This window comes from Elgaria multicarinata, chromosome 3 (assembly GCF_023053635.1).
Source record: "Elgaria multicarinata webbii isolate HBS135686 ecotype San Diego chromosome 3, rElgMul1.1.pri, whole genome shotgun sequence".
In the NCBI taxonomy this organism is placed as follows: domain Eukaryota; kingdom Metazoa; phylum Chordata; class Lepidosauria; order Squamata; family Anguidae; genus Elgaria; species Elgaria multicarinata.
Genome location: NC_086173.1, coordinates 153,408,922 through 153,431,741, shown reverse-complemented (window position 1 = coordinate 153,431,741; position 22,820 = coordinate 153,408,922). Strand labels below are relative to the sequence as shown.

At 48.3% G+C, this 22,820-nt stretch overlaps 1 protein-coding gene across 1 annotated transcript; it reads right to left on the bottom strand.

Moving 5' to 3' along the window:
• Positions 1 to 2,159: 2,159 nt before the first annotated feature.
• LOC134396084 (tripartite motif-containing protein 10-like) lies at positions 2,160 to 22,322 on the bottom strand. The gene is made up of 7 exons (XM_063122437.1): positions 21,883 to 22,322; positions 19,866 to 19,961; positions 18,441 to 18,671; positions 16,166 to 16,188; positions 14,771 to 14,886; positions 8,021 to 8,053; positions 2,160 to 3,324 (listed from the first exon to the last, which is right to left on the bottom strand). The coding sequence occupies exons 1-7, from the start codon at positions 22,294 to 22,296 to the stop codon at positions 2,807 to 2,809; spliced, it is 1,431 nt and encodes a 476-aa protein (XP_062978507.1). The 5' UTR covers positions 22,297 to 22,322; the 3' UTR covers positions 2,160 to 2,806.
• Positions 22,323 to 22,820: the final 498 nt, after the last annotated feature.

Here is a 22,820-nt window from a genome sequence, read left to right as displayed (position 1 = left end):
ACTGAGCTCTTTGCACTTAAAATACTGTAGAACTATAGGCACTAGATGGATATTGTTAATAAAATAAATCTGTGAGCTGTTAAAAGGTAGCTGGATACATTTTTAATGTATATATAACTTTTCCTTCTGTTTATAAAGATTAAAAAATGGGGAAAAAATACTGAATAAGACTTAGAGCTCCATCACACCAACTTTTTATTCCTGGTATGCATCTGCGATTTTAACCTCTGTGTCTTTTGCGCCTCAAGTGCTGGTCCCTTTCACGATCATCGCCATACCGATGAACCCTCTTTTCACTTGTTTGCTCTCCCACTATTGTGGCTGCCCCCCACCCCAACCCTCCTCCTCCGCCCTCCAGTTCATTGGTCCTTGTCGCAAGGGAGGCGGGTGAGAATTTGGCTCATTCTCCTTGCATGCCTTGCCGGGCGCTGAGTTTTCAGAGTCCCTTTCTCCTGCTTCTGTAACCATGTAAATGCCCTCCTTGCTGCCCCCGGACTCTAAAGGGCTTTTAACAACTGCTGCAGGGAGCCGCGTCAACCCTGGTGGGCCTGGCTTGCCTCTGCCAGCCCCTGTTCTGAGGCTGAGTTCGTCTGCCTGTTCCCCCATCACCTGCGTCTCTCTGGGTGGTCTCTTGGTGCCCCCCCCCACTAGGCTGCAGGGCCTTGGACTTCAGCCCCCATCTCCAGCCTTAGGTGCCCCATCGTTGTGCTGGGGGTGAAGTTTCGGTGGGGGATTTTCGCTATTAGGGGACGAGGCCAGGAGGTCTGTCTTTTTAATTTTTTTTTTTAAAAAAAAATTATATCCACCTGTAATAATGCCTTTCCAGATATTTCAAATTGTATCCTGGGAACAAGAGAACTAGGATGACCCCATGAAGAGGAGGACAGGGCTCCTGCATCTTTAACAGTTGCCTAGAAAAGGGAAAGTACAGCAAGTGTCATTTGTAAACGTGCAGCACCTGGGGAAATTCCCTCTTCATCACAACAGTGAAAGCGGCAGGAGTCCTGCCCTCCTTTTCATAGGGTCATCCTAAACCTAACATGATTTGGGTGACCATATGCCCAGATTTGCCCAGACACGTCCGGAAATCCCACCCCGAAGCAGCATCTGGGGGGAGATTTTAAAATCCCCCCAAATGTCCGGGAAAATCGCAGTCCTGCCACTCCCTCCCATGGCCCAGGCCTGCGTCGCTGGGGGGGAGGAACTGGGAGACTCATCCTCTGAGAACGTCTCTCCCAGCCCCCAGGGAGGCTCTACCCTTCTCCTTTGTGCAGGCGTAATCGCGCCAGCACACAGGAGAAGGCCTGCGCCCCAGGAGGTAAGGGGTGGGGGGTCTGTTTTTGCTCCCCTTATCTCTGAGCTGCTGTGGGAGGGCTACGTTTTTCACTCCCCATCCTGGGAGTGAACACGGTACCCTGCCCCTTACCTCTCGTTATCAAAAAGAAAAAGAAAAAAGAGATTCTACGTTTGTTGGGTACACATATTCGGATGACGATACAGCTCCTGAGGAAGGACCAAAGGGCCCGAAACGTTGAGCTAGTGTACGTGTCAATGTGTATCATTTCCATTCACATATCGTTTTTTATTGAAGAAATCATTATTAAATGTTTTAAACCTTAGTTAGCACCAGAGTACACACCTCCTTTTTTCTTGCTTGTTCGTTGTGCCAGATTTTTCTGCACTTGTCAACTGCTTCATTTGTTCAGCGGTAGCGGTTTGGTGAAACAATGAATATGGAAATAAGAAAGGTGATGGGGAACGAGTGTTAAATGTTAGGAAAGGTTAGACTGTGGTCACCCAGTGAAGGATTTGCAGTCAGAAAAGATATTTGAGGGAAGGGGAGACTGCATCACACAGAATATAGCAAAAGATTCAAATTGCAGCAAAAGCTACAAAAGTAGGAATGACTGAAGTTCATTTCAGATACCTTGAATGTCTCACTTGTTCTTTATTCCAGTGATTTTAACATTAAGATGTTATGTAGAACAGGTTTGTCTTAATTGTGTGCTGTGAAGTCAGACATGTGACCAAGGGCATGTTTGGGTGGGAACTCCCCCTTGGGGGCTGGGCACGTTTGTGGGCACGCCCCATAGAGCGGCCATGTTGTCTTCCTTTTCGGTTTCCGAAATATGGTCACCCTAAGCATGATGAGATAACCATTGTTCCCAAGGCTATAACTTATTTTATTTAATGAAAATAACGAAGGTGGACATATTAGCTCTCTATAATAGCAATTTCCCTGGACTTGCTGAATCCAAGCCCACCCACAGGACATTCTCAATGGAAATCACATGGAAGATGCATTTGTCTTCGTGAAACAGCAGAATGAGAGGCCTTTTGGGATATGGAGACTTTGGCAAGAATGTCACATCAGGATCTCTGACAAGGAACAATGCACCAGTGTGTGTGTGTTTGTGCAAAGAGAGAGAGAGAGAGAGAGAGAGTTTTTGTGGTGGGTTTTCCATCTAAGGATATAATGAAAATATTGTGGAGAGGGAAACAAGGAAAATGGAAAATGAAACATAGACTGAAGGTCATGGAAGGAGTGTAGTTAAAAAAAGTGTTGGTCTGGATTATTCATGGGCTTTTGTCTCTTTAAGAAGTAAGAGATGAGAGAAGTCCGGGAAAAGGGAGGGAGGAAATCAGGCACCATTTTAGTCCATGTAGTTCTGGTGTCTGTGACTGGAGGCCTCTCAGGGGGCCTTTGCAGAAGGGGAAAAGGGGCTCTTGACAAAGGGAGGTTTGGTGCTTAGAGTAACCAGTCTGGTGTGGAGAGGAGGGAGAGTGAGGAAGGCTCTGAGCTGCCTTAAGGAGAGATGCTGAGGTGGCCTTTTCCCCATACATGAAAGAAGGGCAGAAGAGTCTCTCCTGCAAAGGAGTCTCCAGAGAAGGCGTAGAGGAGGGTCCCTCTGTCAGCATCATAAAAGGACACCCGTCCCCCAGCACAGTTCAGAATCACTCGGATCCTCTTGAGCTCCTCACTCAGGGACAGACGAGGGAAATGAGGGGGGTTGGAAGCCCAGTATAGACCTCCAACATACTCCACAACCCACATCTCTTCCTCAGGACTAAGTCCAATCGGGCCTTTTCTCCTCACAGACTCTCTGGCGACCCCCACAGCCCAGTATTCCTCACTTCCCACACTGACTTCCCAGAAATGTCTGCCTGCCGTGAATCCCTCACGTCCCAGGACAAAAGGACGTTTTTCAAATCTCTCAGGATTGTCGGGCACATCTTGCTGTTTGTCTCCCCATCTGACGCTTTTATGGTCCTCAGACAGGATGAGCCTGGGATGAGCTGTGTCTGGATCCAGAGTGACGTTTGCTGTTGGGGATGGAGAGAGAGGAGGAAAAGAGAAGGTCAGCAGAATCCTCTGGGACAACGGCGGAGGCCTGAAGTGTTATAACACCCCACAGGAATCACAGATTTCCTCTAAAATCAGGGAATGTGAAAACAACTCAGTATGATAACAGGAACATGAATACCTCCAATGCTCATAGCAGAGCCAACATGGAAGCTCCCCCAAACCAGTTTCCCCAGACCTCTCCTCCCTTTCCCTCCCTCGGTCCTTCCGGCCCACCCTGAGTGGCCAAACTCCCCCTCCCCTGTATTCCCCTCCATTTCCCTGGGAAGCCCCCACAGCCCCTCCCATTCCATGACCAATTTGCCCCTCCCAGTTAAGGGCTCCTCCCACATTTTACAAGTAACCCCCCCCCTCTCAAAACACTCAACTCTTCGCTGCTTCCAGATCAGGGTTTTATTGCAGCCTGGCCCTGCCTCATACCAGGAATGTCATGTTGTCTTCCCCTCCTGTCCCTCCTGAGCTTCTTCTCTTAAGAAGGAACAGATGGAAAAGCTCCAGGATGCCTTCTCATTGGCAGTGCTCTGTGTGTGTGTGTGTGTGTGTGTGTGTGTGTGTGTGTGCTGGGTGAGGGGGGTGGAGGGAGGCAGGAGAGCAGAGAATTCACCACCACCCCTTGATGCTGCCTCTGAATGGGACAACTGAGACTTCCAGGGGGAAGGAGGAGTCTCCATTCTTCTGAGCAGAGAGCAGCCAGCCGGTTCTGCCCTCCCTCTTGGCAACAGATAACTGGGTTGTCAATAGAACTATGAAAATCTAGTATCTCGTTCGCTTTTGCAGCAGTTGGAGGCTCCACCTTGGGTGCAAGATACAAACATGCAAAGGAGCCCTTTCTCTTGCAAGTGTTTTGGATGGCCCATTTCGTTTTATGCAATGCTAATATGAGACTTTTGTGGCATAATGACTGCACTTGCACTAATTCTTGGGAATTAGGGGAGACAGACCTGATTCCGAAATGAAACCTTAGAGGTACAGCTGGGTGTCATCCCTATATTGGATGATGGGTACATCTTATAGAGACCCCATAACAACGGTCTTCAAGGAACTGCACTGGCTGCCTATACGCTTCCGGTCGGAATTCAAGGTGTTGGTAATGACGATTAAAGCCCTAAACGGCTTGGGACCTCGATATTTGAGAGAGCGCCTCTCCTTATATATGCCTGCCCGAGACCTTAGATCTGCTGGAGGAGCCCTTCTCCGCATCCCACCAATGCAACATATACGCTATGATGGGACACGGGAGAGGGCTTTCTCTGGGGTGGCACCCCGGCTGTGGAATGCCCTCCCCTTGGAGGCCCCATTGGCGCCAACATTGATTTCATTTCGACACCAAATAAAAACATGGCTTTTTAACCAAGCCTTTGATGGTTAAACGCACTGACGTATTGTTTTAACTCATTTAACTGCTTTTATGGTTTTTAAATTATATATTGTTTTAACTCGGATCATGGTTTAATTTGTTTTTAACTGTGCATATTTATTGTTTTATACTGTATGTTTTTATCTGTACGCCGCTCTGACATCTTAATGATATAGGGCAGGATATAAATGTTTTAAATAAATCAATAAATATACTGTGGGCAGTCCTCAATATGCGGACAACACCCAACTCCACCTGTGTTTTTCATCAAATCCTGGTGAGGCAGTGGCTGTTCTGCATCAGCGCCGGGGCCCAGTAATGGCCTGGAGAAAGGCCAGGGGTCAGCATCCACCCTGCAGACAAGATGGAGATACTATTACTGGGTGGGTCATCTGCCCAGCTTAGTGATGTTCAACTTGTTCTGGAGGGGGTCCCACACCCCCTAAATGATTGGTTTGTAGTTTGGGGGTGCTCTCAGACCCAGAACTGTAACTTGAGCCACAGGTGAACTCACCTTTTATCATTTTAGGCTGATAACCCAACAACGCCCTTATCTGCGCAGAGATAGCCTAGCTACAGTTCTCCATGCTCTGACCCCCTATTGTCTAGATTACTGCAATGTATTATACGTGGGGCTGCCTTTGAAAATGGTGTGGAAAATTCAACTGGTCCAATACAAGGCAGCGGGATTGTTAACAGGGGCTGGCCAACGTTGTGAAGGACATGGGGCATTGCTGGCTGTACTGGCTCTTTAATTGTATTATTCTTTCTTCTGTATCTGTTCTGGTATGTGTTATGTAGCTATGACGGTATGTGGAGTGTGGGTGGGAGTGTGGAGCTGTTGGCGCCGAGACTCCAAGGTCAGGTTGGGCCTCTCACCTGCAGGTTATCTCCCTGGTCGTTAGGATCACTGGGTTCAGTTGGGAGAAGGAGGATGAAGCCCTCGCTACGGGGGGAGGGTTGTTAGGAGCCAGGGAGGTCCTGGGGCCCTAAAGTCCAAAAGGAGATAAAAAGGGCATCCTGTTTGGGATGATCCTCTTCTGTTCTGGCTGGGTGGAAGAACACCCAGGTTAAGCATGGACGGGCTGCTCGGAGTAAGCTAGGGTCTTTCGTTTATTCTTGAAGTGTCTGGATTCCCTGAGACAAGGCTGGCCGCTTTTATGGCTGGCGGTGGGTTGTGTGTTTGAAGGTTGTAGATGGAGCCCTGGCTCCTTGCAAATTGCCCCTTTGTCATCTTTCCTTTGATCCCCTCTCCTTCCCCTCCTCTTCTCTTCCCCTTCCCCCTTTGCTGCTACTACCTCCGGCCAAAACCTTACGTGTTAGTTTTAGCTGAATGGTATTCAACTTGTTTTGGCCCTTAGCTGAGTGTGCGTGTTTTTATTCTAGGAATCTCTGGCTCATCCCGGTTGGGAAGAGGGCGAGGGCGAGGGGTGGCCGGGGAAGAGAGGACGTTTGGTCCGGGGGCCTACCTTGCAGGAAGGTTGGATTGACTCCAACCTTTGTCTACAAACGTGATCATTCCAGCTGCCCTGGATGTCAGTCCATGTCAAAGTGCTGGTATTGACCTTCAAAGCCCTAAAAGGCTTGGGATCAGGTTATCTGAAGGACTGTCTCCTCCTGTATGGACCTGCCCAGACCCTAAGGTCATCTTCAGTGGTCCTTCTCTGGGAGCCACAACCAAAAGACATGAGGGAGGTGGCTACCATGAAAAGGGCCTTTTCTGCTGTGGCACCCCAGTGGTGGAATGAGCTTCCTAAAGAGCCGCCTCCCTCCAAACATTTACTTTGTGTCATTTGGGGGTTTGCCCTGAAATGCACCCTGCAAAATCAGGCATACCTCCGAGATGAGACCAGGGGGTATCTATACATCCTAATCACCCCATGGTGACTGCACAGTAGTGCTGTGTTGTTTATGTGACACAGCTCCCAACTCACAGCCCCATTGGGCTTTTCACCCCGAAACGGTGCTTTTTTGAATGTGTCCATTTACTGCGACTTTTCCCTTTGCCCCAAGATCACAACGTTGTGTCTTTGTGTGTCAGTGATGGGCAGAGCTCTGGGCGGATCGGGAAGGCAAGACCCAGGCTCGGCTTGGCAAACAGAATGGCCGCTGACGTTGTGGTTTTTCTGGCCAGATAACTGAATTGATGGTTTTCCTCACGCAGCAGTGACACTGCGGATTTTTGAGGGAATCAAATCCCAAAGTGGCATCATGTAGACACACACAAACACACACCCAGCCCTAGTAATAGGTTTCCTTGTCTCACTTATACTTCAAATTTGTATGTTTTTCTTGAAAGCATCAAGCCATTATGTGCATATTTGCAGTTCAGATGCAGGTTGAAGTCTTTCACAGAGATATGATTTTGACGGTGCCAGAGGCTCTTCCCTCAGGGGAAAGTCAACTGTGACGGGCACCTGTGGGCTCGTGCCAATAACTTCATCGGCGTGTTTTCTTCTCCAATACCCCCTTCACAGTTTTTCAACTCTTCTAAAATGTTTTGTCATTTTTTGTTTTGGTTAATTAAGGATAAAGCTATATAGTATAATGCTGAACATCTGTCAGACAGGATCGTCCTGGAATCCCTCTTTTATAAGCATATCATTTGCTACAGCCTTTGACTTATTAATAACCGCAGTGATATGTTGACATGAAAAGGAAAAATCTGGAGGGGTCTGGAGGAGTCTCTCCAGTGATCTGTGAACTTTAGAACTGTCCACTGGAGCATCCAAGTTGTGCCTCTACCTATGTTCAGCCTGTATGTTTATCAATAAATTCTAATGTTTTAAAATACCAATGACGAGGCCCAATGCTGGTCAGACCATCCTGTCTCTGTGAATGTTCCTCAGTGAGATGCCTCTGCCTGCTCAAGTGTGCATGGATGGCCAGAGCTCCACACGACTGGGAGCTTTGCTTTCTCACATGTCCTGATTGTATGGAGCCCTCCCTAGGCACAGTCACCTCTATACATGGACACGTCTTGCAAAAGGGTATTTGAATGCAAGGGGGAAGTATGGAGGGGAGGAGCCCATAGCTCCACCCCCCTGTCTGTGCCTGCTTTGTTGATATGGAGAACCCAACATCACTACAGAGTTGCTGATCACTCATAATTAACCTGTTTATCGTTCCGAAGGGCGCAGGACAGAACGGTTTAAGCACAGTGAAATGAAGCCAGTGAAATATCTGACCAGTCCATATCTCTCCAGCGCATTTGGTTCACATTGGTTTTGTGAACCGCCATGGAGCTTCTGCTATTGGATGGTACAGAAATGTAATAAATATATAAACTGGAAATGTACCTTTCATCAGAGGTAGTCGAGTTAGCAGCACATCTGGGGAAGGAAATGATAGAAACTTTAAGAGGCCCATTATGAATCAAGTAGAAACCAATCCGGTAAAAGGGAGATCCTCTTCATGACTTTAAACTGATTCCAAATAACAGTACAATTCTATGCGTGTTTCTCAGTGTTTCGTTTCATCCGAAGCCAGTGGGGGAGGCTCGTGGGGAAGGTTACCAAGTCAACCCACAACCGCACCACAGGCCATGGGTCTGGAGTGGCTTCTTAACCACCCCAACAAGCCACCCTCACTAGATTCAGACGACACGAGAAGCCTTTGCCCAGCCAGAATAACTATGCAAACCAGGCCAGCACTCAACAAGCCCAAGCCACCGGGGCTTAGTAGCCACCCTGGAGTCATGCAAACTGGCCCAGTAAGTCCCATCATGTTCAGTGCAGCTTAACCTCAACGAAGCACATCTAGGACTGCAACCGAAATAATAAAAAAAAAAAACTTAAGAAAATCCTCTGTAGAACATAAGAAATCAGAAGCAGAAGGCAGAACTAGGATAGAGGTTGTATTTAATTCCCCTTCCTATGGGTAGAACAGCCCTCATGGGCTACAATTCAGCCTTGTAAATCTTATATACCTGAAGCTCCAAAAAGATTTTTTAAAATTCCTTCCCCTTTTCCTGTGTTTGCTTCATTGTCATTCAATACTCTTAAATTCGTAGCCATTTAAACCAGGGGTCTAGTCTTAATACGACTTATGGGGCAGCACAGTCCGGCCTCTACAGACTCTTGGTCTTCCTCCAGGGGAATGAGCTGAGTCTCCAAGCCCCACCCTCTGGAGGAATCCCCTTGGAGGGCCCCCCCCCCCACAGCTATCTCTGATCAGGGATAGTGGTGGGCATGTGCGACAGCATGAGCAAGGGCACTCACCTGGGCCAGATTGAGTGACCACATTAGGGGGGACCACATTACACCAGTTTTAAAATCTCTTCACTGGCTGCCAATTAGTTTCCGGGCGAAGTATAAAGTGTTGGTTATCAACTTTAAAGCCCTACATGGTTTGGGTCCAGGCTACCTGCGGGATCGCCTTCTCCCATACAATCCACCCCACACACTCAGGTCCTCTGGGAAGAATTTACTCCAGACAACGAAAACAAGGCTGACAACTAGTACCCAGAGGACCTTTTCCTCTGCCGCTCTCCCACCTGCCAGGAAAGATTCGTCAACTTCAGTCTTCCGGATTTTAAGATTTTAAGGACTACTGCAACCTTCTTCTCTCTGGCCTTCCTTCGTCTCACATCAGTCCGCTGGTCATTGTCCACCACTCTGCCGCTAAGATCATCTTCTTGGCCCACCGCTCTGACCATGTCACTCCACTTCTGAAATCTCTTCATTGGCTTCCAATTCACTCCAGAATCCAATATAAACTTCTCCTGCTGACCTTCAAAGCTCTTCACTGTCTAGCTCCTGCCTATCTCTCCTCTCTCATCTCACACTATCGCCCCGCTCGGGCTCTCCGCTCCTCTGATGCCATGCTTCTCGCCTGCCCAAGGACCTCCACTTCCCTTACTCGGCTTCGTCCTTTTTCTTCTGCTGCCCCTTACGCCTGGAACGCTCTTCCAGAACACTTGAGAACTACAAACTCAATCACTGCTAAACTCAGCTAAAAACTTTTCTTTTCCCTATAGCCTTCAAATATTGAGTTTGTTCTGACTCTATACTGTTAGCTTCACCCTACCCGGTGCCTGTTTACACTTCCCTGTGCCTGTTTGCATTCTCCTTCCCTCTTTATTGTTTACTACAACTTATTAGATTGTAAGCCTATGCGGCAGGGTCTTGCTATTTACTGTGTTATCTGTACAGCACCATGTACATTGATGGTGCTATATAAATAAATAAATAATAATAATAAGAAGAAGAAAGCTATAAAGACTGATCTCTTCCAGCAGGCCTATGCAGTTGAATTTTAAGATGCCTTTTAATAATGTGCTGCTTTTAATGATGTATTAGTTATGAATGTTTTAATTATATGTATTTTATGGCATTTGCATTTGTGTCATACCCCGCCTCGATCCAAAGGGAGAGGTGGGTAACAAATAAATAAAATTATTATTATTATTAATATAATAATATTAATTTTTATTAATATTAAATTTAAATTGGCAGGACGTCCCAATGCGCACCCCCTCTCATCCCCATGGCTATCTCCAATCTCGGAACAGAGACAGGAGCATGGATGAGAGGTGGCCCGGAAGTGTGGCTGCTACCCACGGTGGGGGTGAGTCCCAATGCCTCCCAACCATCATCCCTACAGCTATCTCTGATCTGAGAGCAGAGATAATGGGGACAATGGGAATGAGTGACAGGACTGACCTTCCCAGTGGAGGGTATTCTCAGCACCCAGGCCGCATCACATCAGATCAGAAGTATGGATGCGGAGGGGGCTGGACCTCTTTCTCTGTCAGAGGAGGAGGAAGACCTTCGTCCAGCATCAGTGGGGGAAAAGGAATGGTGTCGCATCATCTGCCCTGTAGTGTATGAGGTGGAGGGCAATCTGGGCCCCACCCAAAAATAGCTCTGCAGTAGGGATGTGCTCCGTTTCTTCTCGGACCGGAGAAGCAGGACCGAATTGGCCTGATCCACCTTGCCCAGAGGCGGAGTAGAAGCGAACCAGGGGCCTGGAGGAGCATAGCAAAGAGAAGCGGCCATAGGCGGAGCGCTTCTCTTTTCGTGGAGCAATCCGCCCACCATTTCGGTTTTTTTCGCCCATAGGATTGCATTGCGGAAAAGGTTACGGGGGATAACTGTTTTGTTTTCAAAGCTATCTTTCTGAAATTTCTTGTGCTTAGAGAGTCATGGCTGGGGGTCATTTTGAGCCTACTCTCAGCACTCTGCGTGGTGTGATTCGCTTGCTATAATTTTTTAAAAAATAGGGTAAAAAAAGCAGGAGGGGGTTAGCGATGACAGGCAGATTCAACTCCCAATCCTGATGAGAAGTGTTCACGTCATGAAGCATCCTCCAATCCCAACGTTGGAGGTGGGGAGTAAGGCAGAGCCACCCTGAGAGCTTTCTGCTTTCTGTCTCTTGTGGGTTGGTGTCTTTGGAGAGAGGAGTTATAGTTAGTTGCTGCTGCTGTGTTTGTTTGGAGTTGGAGGAGATAGATTTAGGATTAGACTGGGTTGTGTGTGTGTTTGTTTGCTTGTTTCTGTTTACTTAGTTTGCTCTGTGTTTTTCCCTTACTTTGATTTTATATAAACTTTATTTTTCATTTTTGGAGTGTTTGTTTGTTTGTTTGGTTCCCCCCCTTCAAGCCTGACTGGGTTTCAGCTTCCTTCTTTCTTCTATATAAAAAAAAATACAAAAAAAAAATTCTCTCTCTCTCTCTCTCTCTCTCTCTCTCTCTCTCTCTCTCTGTGTGTTACTTGGACTGTGTGTGTGACTGTATGTTATTGTGTGAGTGTGCTGTGTGCACTGCTTGTGAAGTGCAAAAAAGCCAACACAGTTTGAGCATTTCAAATCCAGTCTGGGCAAAGCATACACACTTGTCCCATTTCCCGAAATATATATTATTAGTAGTATTAGTATTATATTATTATCATCATGAGAAGAGGGAGCAGGCGCACGTCTGTGGCTGGGCGTGCTGAAAGCAGTGTTGGTCAATGGAAAGCTCAGGCTGGCACCAGTAAGCAGGCAGCCTCTCCTGCTGTGAAAATCAAACGGGCAACTCCTTGCCTGGCTGCTCCTCAACAGAAGCAGGAGAAGCAGCAGGCAGAGGCACTCTCTTTTCCAACTTGTGCCCAGCGTTCTCTTTTTGAGGGTGGGAATGGGAAAAGTGCCCCTTTGCAAGAGGCAGGCGGCAGCAGTGCCATTAGAGGAGGAGGAGGAGTATCCCCAACTCCTTCATTATTGTTTGAGGCCACGAGCACAGTGATGGACCTGTCTCCAGACCTGATAGACGAGGTCCTCAGCACAGTGGAGGGGCAGGAGGAGGAGGAGGCAGTCCTCCAGGATGTGGGTGCTGAGGAGGAGCAGCAGCAGGCCGAGGCTCTCTCCCCAGTCTCATCCCACCCCTCTTCCGCTGTAACCCCTGTTTCTGTGGCGACACCAGAGAGCTCAGGCGGGCAATTGGTGTCACCACGGAAGTGAAAGACCAGCATAGTGTGGGACCACTATGAGGTGGGAGCGGATCCCCGCTTCGCTCTCTGTCGCCACTGCAAACTCACCCTAAGCAGGGGTTCGGCTACAGGGCATTATGGAACCAGCAGCCTGAAAATGCCCTTTGGAGAGCTCTCTTGACAGAAGATGAAGTGCACGTGATCCAGATTCATGATTTTGAGAAGCAACCTATCACTTCAATTCATTGACTTCACCTGTGAGAAGAAGCTAAGCTCCAGCAGTGCACCGGTCGCCCTTTGGAGATCTCCCTTGAAATAAGCTGAAGTGCATGTGAACCAGTTTCATGATTTTGAGAAGCAACCTGTCACTTCAGTTCATTGACTTCACCTGTGTGCAGGAGCTAAACTCCAGCAGTCAACGGGTCGCCCTTTGGAGTGCTCTCTTGATATAAGATGAAGTGCACGTTATTGAGATAGATGATTTTGAGAAGCAACCTGACACTTCAATTCATGCAACCCATTGCCTTCACCTGTGCTTTGGCACTAGGCTGCTTCACCTGTATCCCTCCCAGCAGGCGCACAGGCCAGGGGTATTGGGCACAGGCTCTGTCTGCACGCCATGGTTGGGCAAAGACCCGCCCCAGCCACCGGGAACAGGAGGAAAACTCCAGCAGTCCACTGGTTGCCCTGTGGAGGGTGCTGGCTGAGGATTGATTTTTCCAGGTCATCCGACACTTCCACTTTGCACATTACTGCAATGCTATACACTTACAGGTGGATCATCCAGCAGCAACGTTAATGCTCCAAGCCACAGTGTGGTAGAGATGCCTGCATCATCTTCCACACTCAAAGTAACTGCTTCAATAAGCTGTGCAAAGTACCAGTTCCTTTGTGCCCACCGGCCCATGCCTGCTTCTCTGCCTGCCGGCCTGCCCATGCTGGCCTGCCCATGCCCACCTGCCTGGGAGCCGTCCTTGTGAGGTAGCTGGATCTGCTGCAACTGACTCCCCCAGAGATCTATGGCTTACTTGTGCAAGGTACCAGCTCCTTTATGCCCGCCTCTCTGCCTGCCCGCCTACCTGCCCGCCTGCCCATGCCCGCCTGCCTGGGAGCCATCCTTGTGAGGTAGCTGGATCTGCTGGGACTGAGTCCCCCAGAGATCTATGGCTTACTTGTGCAAAGTACCAGCTCCTTTGTGCCCACTGGCCCATGCCCACCTCTCTGCCTGCCCGCCTGCTCATGCCTGCCTGCCTTACCGCCTCCCCCGGGGTGCTGCTGTGGTGGGGCATCTGCCGGGACTGACTCGTCCTCCATAGATCTATGGCATATCTCTGCCTGCCTCTCTGCCCGCCTGGTGCCTGGGAGATGGGCTTTGTGGTTCATGCCCAGCAGCCTCCGGCATGCTTGCTCCCAGTCGTCCTCTGTGCCCGCCTCAATGCGTTACTGCTGGCTTAGAAAGAAACAAGCCATCCTTGGCTCACTTCCTTGCGCCCGCCTCGCAGGGTTGGTTTGCAATGCGTTACTGCTGGCTTAGAAAGAAACAAGCCATCCTTGCCGCACTTCCTTGTACCCCCAGAAATGTCTGCTGCCTGCCTGCTTGCCTTCCCTCCCTCCTCCTCTGCCCACCTTGCAGGGATGGTTTGTGTGTGTGTTGCTTTGACTCAGGGGACAAGTCCTTTCTGCGCTCACTTAGACTTTTTGAAGTTCCAAATAAATTTTTCAAGTGTGGAGGAAGATTCATATTTTGGTTTATCTACTCCCCAATTCATGGCATGTTGGGATTTCCTTTGAAATGACCCCATTGAGCTGTCTGCAGCTTTAAATCCCTGAGATACTGGGGTGTCCGATTTTCAAAAATTCCCCCCAAATCAGGGGAGGCTTGGATTGGCTTGAGCCTTGGCATGCATGTGTATACGTGCATGAGGTGTCATGGTGCCTAATTTGAGGTTTCTAACATGAAAGTTGATGGAGATATAGAAAGGGTGTGTGAATTGGGGTTAGGGGTGATGCGTTAGAGGTTAAAGCCCCCCCCCAAATCAGGGGATGATGGAATTTGCTTGAAACTTGCCATGAATGTGGATGTACCTGCTTCAAAGTTTTTATCTGTCAAAATGTCGGAGAAAAGCCCATGTCTGAAAATGGGGTGTCCGATTTTCAAAAATTCCCCCCAAATCAGGGGAGGCTTGGATTGGCTTGAGGCTTGGCATGCATGTGTATACGTGCATGAGGTGTCACGGTGCTGAATTTGAGATTTCTAACGTTAACAGAAAAAAAGTTGTAGGCTTTTTTGGATTTCAATGCAAGCCTATGGGGGGGGGGGGGAAGCGGAGCTCCGATCCAGATCCGGAGCTTCTCAGTGATCAGATCAGGCAGATCAGATCAGAGCAGAGCGGACTCGATCTGGAAGTTGCAGATCTGGAAGAGAAGCGGATCGGGGAGTCCATGCACACCCCTACTGAAAAACACCCTCTGCAGACTGGATAGATGGGCAACCAAATGCACTCTAGGTATTCCTGGAGGGAAAGGAAATGGTGGCCAGGCTGCCTAAATGGAAGCCTGCTGTTTACTGCTGTTGCCACCATTTATGGCAAAATAAAATAACTTAATGCTCAGCACTGTATCCCTGCAGCCATGTTTCCTTACCTTTGAATTGCTCCATGACACCCTCCAGAAAGGGATTAATTTCACGGAAGTCCCAGATCCTCCACTTCAGCTCTGGAGGGAAAGCTACTGGATTCTCAAATGTCTCCTTCTCACTCCTGGTGAAGAAAAGACAAGAATAACCCACCACCCATCCAATCCAGCATTCCCAAATGGATAAAAAAAAAAACCTGCAGAAAGTCTAGAGCAGTGGTGGGCGACTTTTGTGTGAGTGTGTGTGGGAGGGGGCGTGAGCCACAATACCCCTTACAGAACCTTTCAGCATCCACAGAAGTGAATGTGGCTGGGGGTGAGTGTTTTTGTGTGTAGTTAGGCTTAGTGGTCTGTTTTTTGCTTGTGTTTCGGGGGTGTTGTCTGCTTTGGTGTTTCAGGAGAAGCTTTCATCTAGGGCTGTGTACGGACCCCCAATTCGCTTCGGACCTTCCAAATTGGGTCGATTCAGACCTCACATGATTCACTTCAGTAATCCGAATCCAAAGTGAGATTCAGAGGTCCGAATGTCGCTTCAAATGATTTTCCCATAGACTTGCATTGGGAGAAATAAATGCCTATAATTTTTTATTTTTCAGGATAGAAATGTGAAATGTGGTGATCTTACAGAAGGTATGTAGATAGTCATGTGTGGGAAATTTTAGACACATCTGTGCAGCAGTTCTTGTGCACGGAATTTTAAAAAATATGATTTTTTCAGGCATTTTTTTCACATTTTAAAAATTCTGTGCAAGAACACCACTGCACAGATATGTCTGAAATTTCTTTCACTTGACTAGCTACATGCCATTTTTAAGGTCACGAAGTTTCATGTTTCTATCTTGAAAAATAAAAAGGTGTTTATTTCTCCCAATGCAAGTCTATGGGAAAATGGCATCCGAATCTCCGAATTGGTCTGAATCAATTCGGACCAAGCTGATTCATAGAACAGAATCATAGAATCACAGAATAGTACAGTTGGAAGGGGCCTATAAGCCCATTGAGTCCAAACCCCAGCTCAATGCAGGAATCTACCTTACCTGACAGATGGTAGATTCACTTTGGAGCGATTCAGATCTTTCCCGATTCGCTTCCGATCTCTTTTAGGAAGTTCTGAATCACCCCGATTCACTTTGGATTTGGGATTTGGATCCGAAGTGGTGCACAGCACTAGTTTCATCTATAGAGATTTTGTATCTGTGTTTGGGGATGAGATGTTTTGCAGGCGAAGAGGAGCCTTCAACCATGTGTGATGGAGGGGAGGAAGAAAAGGAGTGCTAGTCCCAGCTTTTATCTGTGAGATCTTGGAGACCTACGTCCTCTGCTCAGGAACATGGAGAGAGCCACATTCTTCCCATTCCCACCAGACCCTTCCCAGCATCACGGAAATGAGTGGGATCCACTGACCTCAGCAAGGTGCTTCTCACGTCCTGCAGAGAAAGGAGAGAGAGAAGGGAGAACTCGGTGCCTGCCAGTCACCCCACTATTTTACCCTGCACAAGGGAAGCAAGAAGCAAAGCACTGGTTACCTAACAGGATTTCCCTGTAATCTAAAGAAGCCCATGGTCACAACACACACACACACACACACACACGTAATAGAGAAAGAGGGTGCAGGGACAGAGGCCACTATTTGTACAAGAACCTCCTGAAACAGGGTAGAATTTCAGAGATGCTTCTCCCTGGGCCTCTCTGACCTGTTCCTGAAGCTGCATTTGGGATGATTAAAATGCCTGAGTCTCAGCAGGGGAAGGAAAATGTGTCTGTTTAAAAGGGAGTTTGCAAGGATCTCTGCTTGTAGCAAGATGAGCATCTGAGCGGCCAAGCCCGGGTGACACTGGGCAAAATATGGCAGTGAAACAGTGACCCAACAGTGGAATCTCATGGCCTCTTGGCCGCTCTCTCTAGGTTTGCCCATAAGACTCTGGAGTTTGTCCTCTAAGAATTGGATGGAGCTCCTGCCAATCGTGAGATGGCCAAGAGACCAAGGGGGGTTCTGCACTGTGTTTCCATGATGGTTCTGGTCCAGCAGGTATGAATGGAGCTGAGATAGTGAGTCGGCAGACTGAGCGCTCAGAGCAGGCAGCTCTTCAGTGGTTTGAACAAACGTTTCAGAGGAACCAAAGAGTGGCCACACCTAGTATGTCAGAACTGCAAAGGGCCTTGTGAAGGCTTCTCTGATAGTCACACTAGCCGTTCCTGACTATGGACGAGAGGGAATTCTAGCCTCACCTTGGCCAGAACAGGAAATTACTACACGATAGGGGCAGTTTGGACTGAGCACAGGGAGGTATCAGAATGTCATTTCAGTATGTTTGATCAGGATTTGCCAGGTTTGCACCTCCTGGATTGAACACAGACACAGTTTCCGAACTTGCAATGTGATTCATGTTTTTGAAGCTTGCATACATTTGAAAACATGCATAATTTTGAAAAAGGCACACAAATGCTCTTTCATCAATGGGAGAAGAATGCGTACTCTTCAAAAATGTGCACAATCGCTGCATACGTTTAGCAAAATATCCACAAAAATGCGCAGATTTTCTTTCGGTAATAAATAAAATCAAACCTCAAGATCTTATACAGACTGATTAGATGAAGTGAACGTAATTCTATGTTCTATGATTCTAATCATAGAATCATAGAATAGCAGATTTGGAAGGGGCCTACAAGGCCATCGAGTCCAACCCCCTGCTCAATGCAGGAATCCACCCTAAAGCATCCCTGACAGATGGTTGTCCAGCTGCCTCTTGAAGGCCTCTAGTGTGGGAGAGCCCACAATTATTATTATTATTATTATTATTATTATTATTATTATTATTATTATTTATTTATTTATATAGCACCATCAATGTACAACCTCCCTAGGTAACTGATTCCATTGTTGTACTGAAGGGAGGGGAGGAAGGGGGGTCTGGGAAGCTACTGTGCTCCCTTGGGAAGAAGTTAGGAAGGGGGTGATGACCGCTCCACATCTGTAGAAAGGTTTGGGATGACATTGGGGGCCGAGAGGTGCCTCTTCAGCACCAAAGACAGAGAAGGAAGGGGGTCCCCCCACATTCCCCTTGTGTGGGAGAAGGAGGGCTTCTTTGGGCCAAAGAGTCTGGACTATGGGGCTGTCAGGGTGCTGCTTAGATGCCCCTAATTTGCCTAATTTTCAAAACTCCACCGCGACCCCCCTCCAAATCATCCTACTTCTGTTGCCTCCTTGAAACTACCAGGTGTGCTTGTTCAAGAGCGAGGGGACTGACTCTACTTCCTCCCACCTAAAACAGGCAAGTAGAAATTAATAGGCTGCAAGATGATTTCCTTGGTTGGCATTTAGAGCCTCGATGTAGATAATTATCACGCCAGAGGGGTTGATGGATTTGAATCACATAAACCATTCTGCTTTGAGTGTCAGGCCTGGCTTAAGAATGACCGACTTCGCCTGTGCTTTCCCAAGCAGGAATGAAGCCTTCCTTTCCATGTCAAAACCAGCAGAATTTTGGGGCGCTGATTTTCCCACCTTTGCTTTGGCAAGAAGTCTCTTCAAGGTACCACTTCACCATTGCTAAACTGCCTAGGGGGTCTGTGGTGCCTGCCTTGGGCCCCTTCCTTCTGGAGATGAAGGAGTCAGGAAGGTTTTCACGTCAGCTTCTCCCTTGGGGAGGATCCTGGGCTGCGTCTGCCACCACCTTACCTGCAGGAGTTCACCTGCTGGCTGCTGACACTTCTCCTCCATCTCCTGGATGAGACGTTCAAGAGAGAAGAGTTCTTCAGAGAGTCTGGCCTGGTGCTTCTCCCTTCTCCTAGCAATCTCCTTCTCCACCTCTTCCATCTGGACCAGCAGAAGCTGCTCTTGTTCCTCCAGAAACTGATGTAGCTGTCTGAACACAGCCACTGTCTTTTCCTTCTCTACTCTTGTTTTCTTCTGCAAGAAAGTTATGGAAAGGGAAGAAATGATAACCACAGTCAGGAATAAGGCCACTCTTCACAGCATGTGGGGTGGGTGAAATTGCGCAGTGTCCACCTTGTTGAACGCTCGGCGCCTCTGCCGCCTGCATACTGGAATGTGGAGCCCAGCATCTCCCAACTGGGTCCAGGGCGGTGGACACGGGGTGGGGCATCAGCCTTCTTGACCCCATTTGGGTGCTCACAACAACCCTACATAGCATCAAGAGGCTTAAAAGAATTTTATAGAAATATAGTTGTCAGTTTTCTCAGATATTAAATCGACATTCAATAGAGAAGAAGATTCCTCAAAATGTACCAGGGCCTTTTATTAAGCGTTGTTCTAGTAGGTTAAGCCATGCCCAGGGCTGGCGCTTCCATAGAGGCCAGTTAGGCGGCCGCCTAGAGTGCCACAGTGGTAAAGGGGCGCTGAACGGCGCGCCTGGAAGTCGCCCAGAGCCGCTCTGGCCAAGTGAGGGCAGCTTCCTGGCGCACTGTTCCGAAGCCTTCCAGCCCACCCCCCCGCCCCAGTGTCCCTGGCTTGGCTTCAGCTGGGTGTCCGGCCAGCAGCCGAAGCCAACCCGGGACACTGGGGGGCAGGGGCAGGCGGCTCCATGTTCTGACTTCCGGCGCACGCCGGACGTCAGAACGTGGAGCCATCTGACCGCCCTTCCCCAGCTTCCCGGCTAGGCGCTCCCAGCCAAAGCCAAGCCGGGACGCTGAGGTGGGGGGAGGAATGGCTCCACGTTCTGACTTCTGGCGCGCGCCGGAAGTCAGAATGTGGAGCCGTCTGACTGCCCTCCCGCAGCTTCCCGGCTTGGTTTCGGCTGGGCCCTCTCAGCCAAAGCCAAGCTGGGGGGGGCGGAGGAACGGACGGAAGTGGAGCTGCCCGCCCACCCACTCACCCACCCCACCACAGCATCCCGCCAAGCCAGGAGGACTTCGGGAAAGGGACAGGTAACCTGTCTCCGCCTACCTGGGGTGCTGGGGGAAACGGTGAGGTGGGAGGGGGTGAAAGCAGGTCACCTTGAATAGGGCACAAAAAAGCCTGGCCATGCCAAACAAAAGCAGAGGCCGGCTGCCTGGGTTTTTTATATTCCTCTTTGTTTTATGTTACCTTTTTACACGTATTGGTTGAAGCCTTTGTTCCCTTGCTAGTGATGTTGATACTTACAAGCAGGTCTTCATTTTCCTTTTCTGTGTCTGCTTGATTTGCCAGAATTCTCCCTCTCTCGTTCCTCAGACTCTCCAGGCGACGACGGATCAGTTCCTGAAGCAAAAACAATACCCATGTTTGGTTCAGAGAGCGAGAAAGAGGAGTTGAACAGGATGCTTGTTCCCTATCATCCGTTTTTGTAGCCCAGTAGAGGAGGACTCATGGGTCTATCAAAAAAACCCAACTCCACTTGGAGTCTGAGGCCATAGCTAGACCTAAGGTTTATCCCTGGATTGTCCAGGGGTCAAACCTGTTCACCTAGGTGACACACAGGGGATCCAGTGCTCAGGCAGGGGTGAACCCTGGATGATCCCAGGATAAACCTTAGGTCTAGCTGTGGCCAGAGTTTAACATGCACTGAGATGGGATGGGGGTCACCACCACAAACTGTCAAAACCCTTATTTTGGAGAGATCTTTAAATTTGAAGAGGAGCATGGTTTTTTCTATCATTCTGTTTGGGTGCCATTGGTTGGATGAAGGCCAACAAACTGAGACAGGCAGAGATTCTGCTGGTGAGTGGTTTGTCTGCCCGACTCGGTGATGTTTAGCCTGTCCTGGAGGGTCTTGCGTTCCCCCTAAAGGATCGGGTTTGTCATTTGGGGGTGCTCTTGGATCCAGAGCTACCACTCAAGGCACAGGTGGACTTCGTGACACGGAGCACATTTGATCAGCTTAGGCTTCCGCCCCAACTACGCCCTTATCCAGGCTCTCCAATCACCACTCAGCTGGATCACTGCAATGTGTTATACATGGGGCTGCCTTTGAAAATGGTCCAGAAACTTCAGTTGCCCCAAAACAGGGCAGCAAGATTGTTAATGCAGACTGGCTAACAAGTTCATATTACACCAGTACTTTTTCAGCTGCACTGGCTGCCAGTACATGTCCAAGCTTCAAAGTGCTGCTAGTCATTCAAAGCCTGGAATGGCTGGGGGACCAGGCTGACTGAAGGATCATCTCCTCCCATTGACACCTGCCTGAACCCTAAGATTAGCTCCAGCAGTCTTCCTTTCGGATCTTCTGCCAAAGGAAGTGAGGTCAGTAAGCACTAGGAAAAGGGCCTTTTCTGTGGTGGCACCAGAGTTGTGGAATGAACTTCCCAGAGAGGTTCTTTTGCTGCTGCCTTGTGTTTGATTATTTCATTTTTGTGTTGTAGTTTTAAATTTTTAAATGTTCATACTGTATTTCATCATCTGCATTTTATTGTTTGTTTTTTATGGTTTTAACTGTTGTGAACATCATTACTGGACAGTATAAAATGTAATAAATAAAGAAAAAAATTAAAATTATTTCACATTCTTCCTTAGGACCAAAATGGCAAAGGAGCATCCTGTTCCAAAGTCCTTCCTGCAGGGAATACCGGACACAAATGACTGGTGGACTTTTTAACAGTGAGCCAAGGCAGCTGTCATAGCAAGTTGAAACAGAAGTAGAGAATGATGAGGTAGGGAAAGCCAATGAAGAGGAAACTTCCTAGAAAAGGGTGACAGAAGCGGAAGAATTAGAAGACACTCTGCACCAGTGGAACCACTAGAGCTATGTAACGGCTTTCAGGTACTGGAAAATGAGGCTGGAGAACAGTCTGCAGAGGAAGAATCACAGGGGACTTTGCAGCAGTGCACAAGGGGCAGAAGGTCAGGCGAGCAGAGGCAAAAATACCAAGGACTACAGCAAAAAGAAGAGTAGGATTTGGAATAATGGGCTCAAGTTACAGGACACCAGATTCCGGCTGGTCATCAGGAAAAACTTCCTCACTGTTAGAGCAGTATGACAATGGAACCAGTTACCTAGGGAGGTTGTGGGCTCTCCCACACTAGAGGTCTTCAAGAGGCAGCTGGACAACCATCTGTCAGGGATGCTTTAAGGTGGATTCCTGCATCGAGCAGGGGGTTGGATTCAATGGCCCCTCCCAACTCTATAATTCTAAGTTTCTATGATTCTATGACTCCATTACCAAAGATCCAGATGCTTTCCTACCTTGTGTTCCTGGGCAGCCTCTTCCTTCAGAAGAACAGTGTGTGAATTATGTTCCGGGGAGCACTTACACTTCCAGCACACCAGAACTTCATCTTCTTTACAGAACAGACGGAGTTTTTCCTTGTGTCTCAAACACAGGCTCTCTATTTCTAGATGTAGTGGCAGGAGTTTAATTTGTTCTACTATATTTGCCAGCTGCCAATTTTGCCGGAAGTCCTCATTCTGTATCGGGGCTCTGCAGATGGAACACCCCAAGTCCCCACCCTGTTCTTCCCATATCTCTCTGTAGTTTGTGATGCAGCCCAGACAGTAGTTGTGGCCGCAGTCCAGAGTCACTGGGTCTGTCAGATACTCTCTGCAGATGGGGCACGTGGCTTCCCATTCCACATCTGTTGATTGTGAGGCTGCAGCCATGGTGGATGGAGTCCTGGCGCTTTTGTTGTCAGACGAGGCAGCTTCAGAGGAGAATGGGCTAGAGTAAGGGGAAGAAATTAGAGCTGTGCACGGACCTTCTGAACCAGGCACAATTCGGTTCATGTGGATTTGGACCTCCCTTGATTTGGTTCAGATCCGAATCCGAAATGAGGTTTGGATGTCCGAATCATTCCCATTGACTTGCATTGCAAAAAACAAATGCCTATAACTTTTTTTTTATTTTTTAAGATAGAAACATGAAACTTGGTGAGCTTACAGATGGCATCGAGTTAGCCATGCGTTGAAAATTTCAGACACATATGTCTAGCAGTTTTCTTGCAATGAATTTTTAAAATGTGATTTTTCAAGGAAACAAAGCAGCCACTTGCAAAGAGCAATTTCAGAAGGTGTCTATCTAATCATCAATCAGCACACACTGTCCCGTTCTTAATCTCTGTGTGTTTTGAAGTGTAAATCTCCCCTACTTGAATCTTGTGAAGCTAACACATCCAGCCCTTCCCATT

Bases quoted from the DNA above. Each gene is read 5' to 3' on its own strand.
- LOC134396084 (XM_063122437.1), bottom strand. From the start codon at position 22,296: ATGGCTGCAGCCTCACAATCAACAGATGTGGAATGGGAAGCCACGTGC. The intron at 8,054-14,770 runs GTAAGGAAACAT...TTCCTTCCCCAG, and splicing joins TGTCATGGAGCAATTCAAAG to ATGTGCTGCTAACTCGACTA. The intron at 3,325-8,020 runs GTACATTTCCAG...CATCCCCAACAG, and splicing joins TCGACTACCTCTGATGAAAG to CAAACGTCACTCTGGATCCA.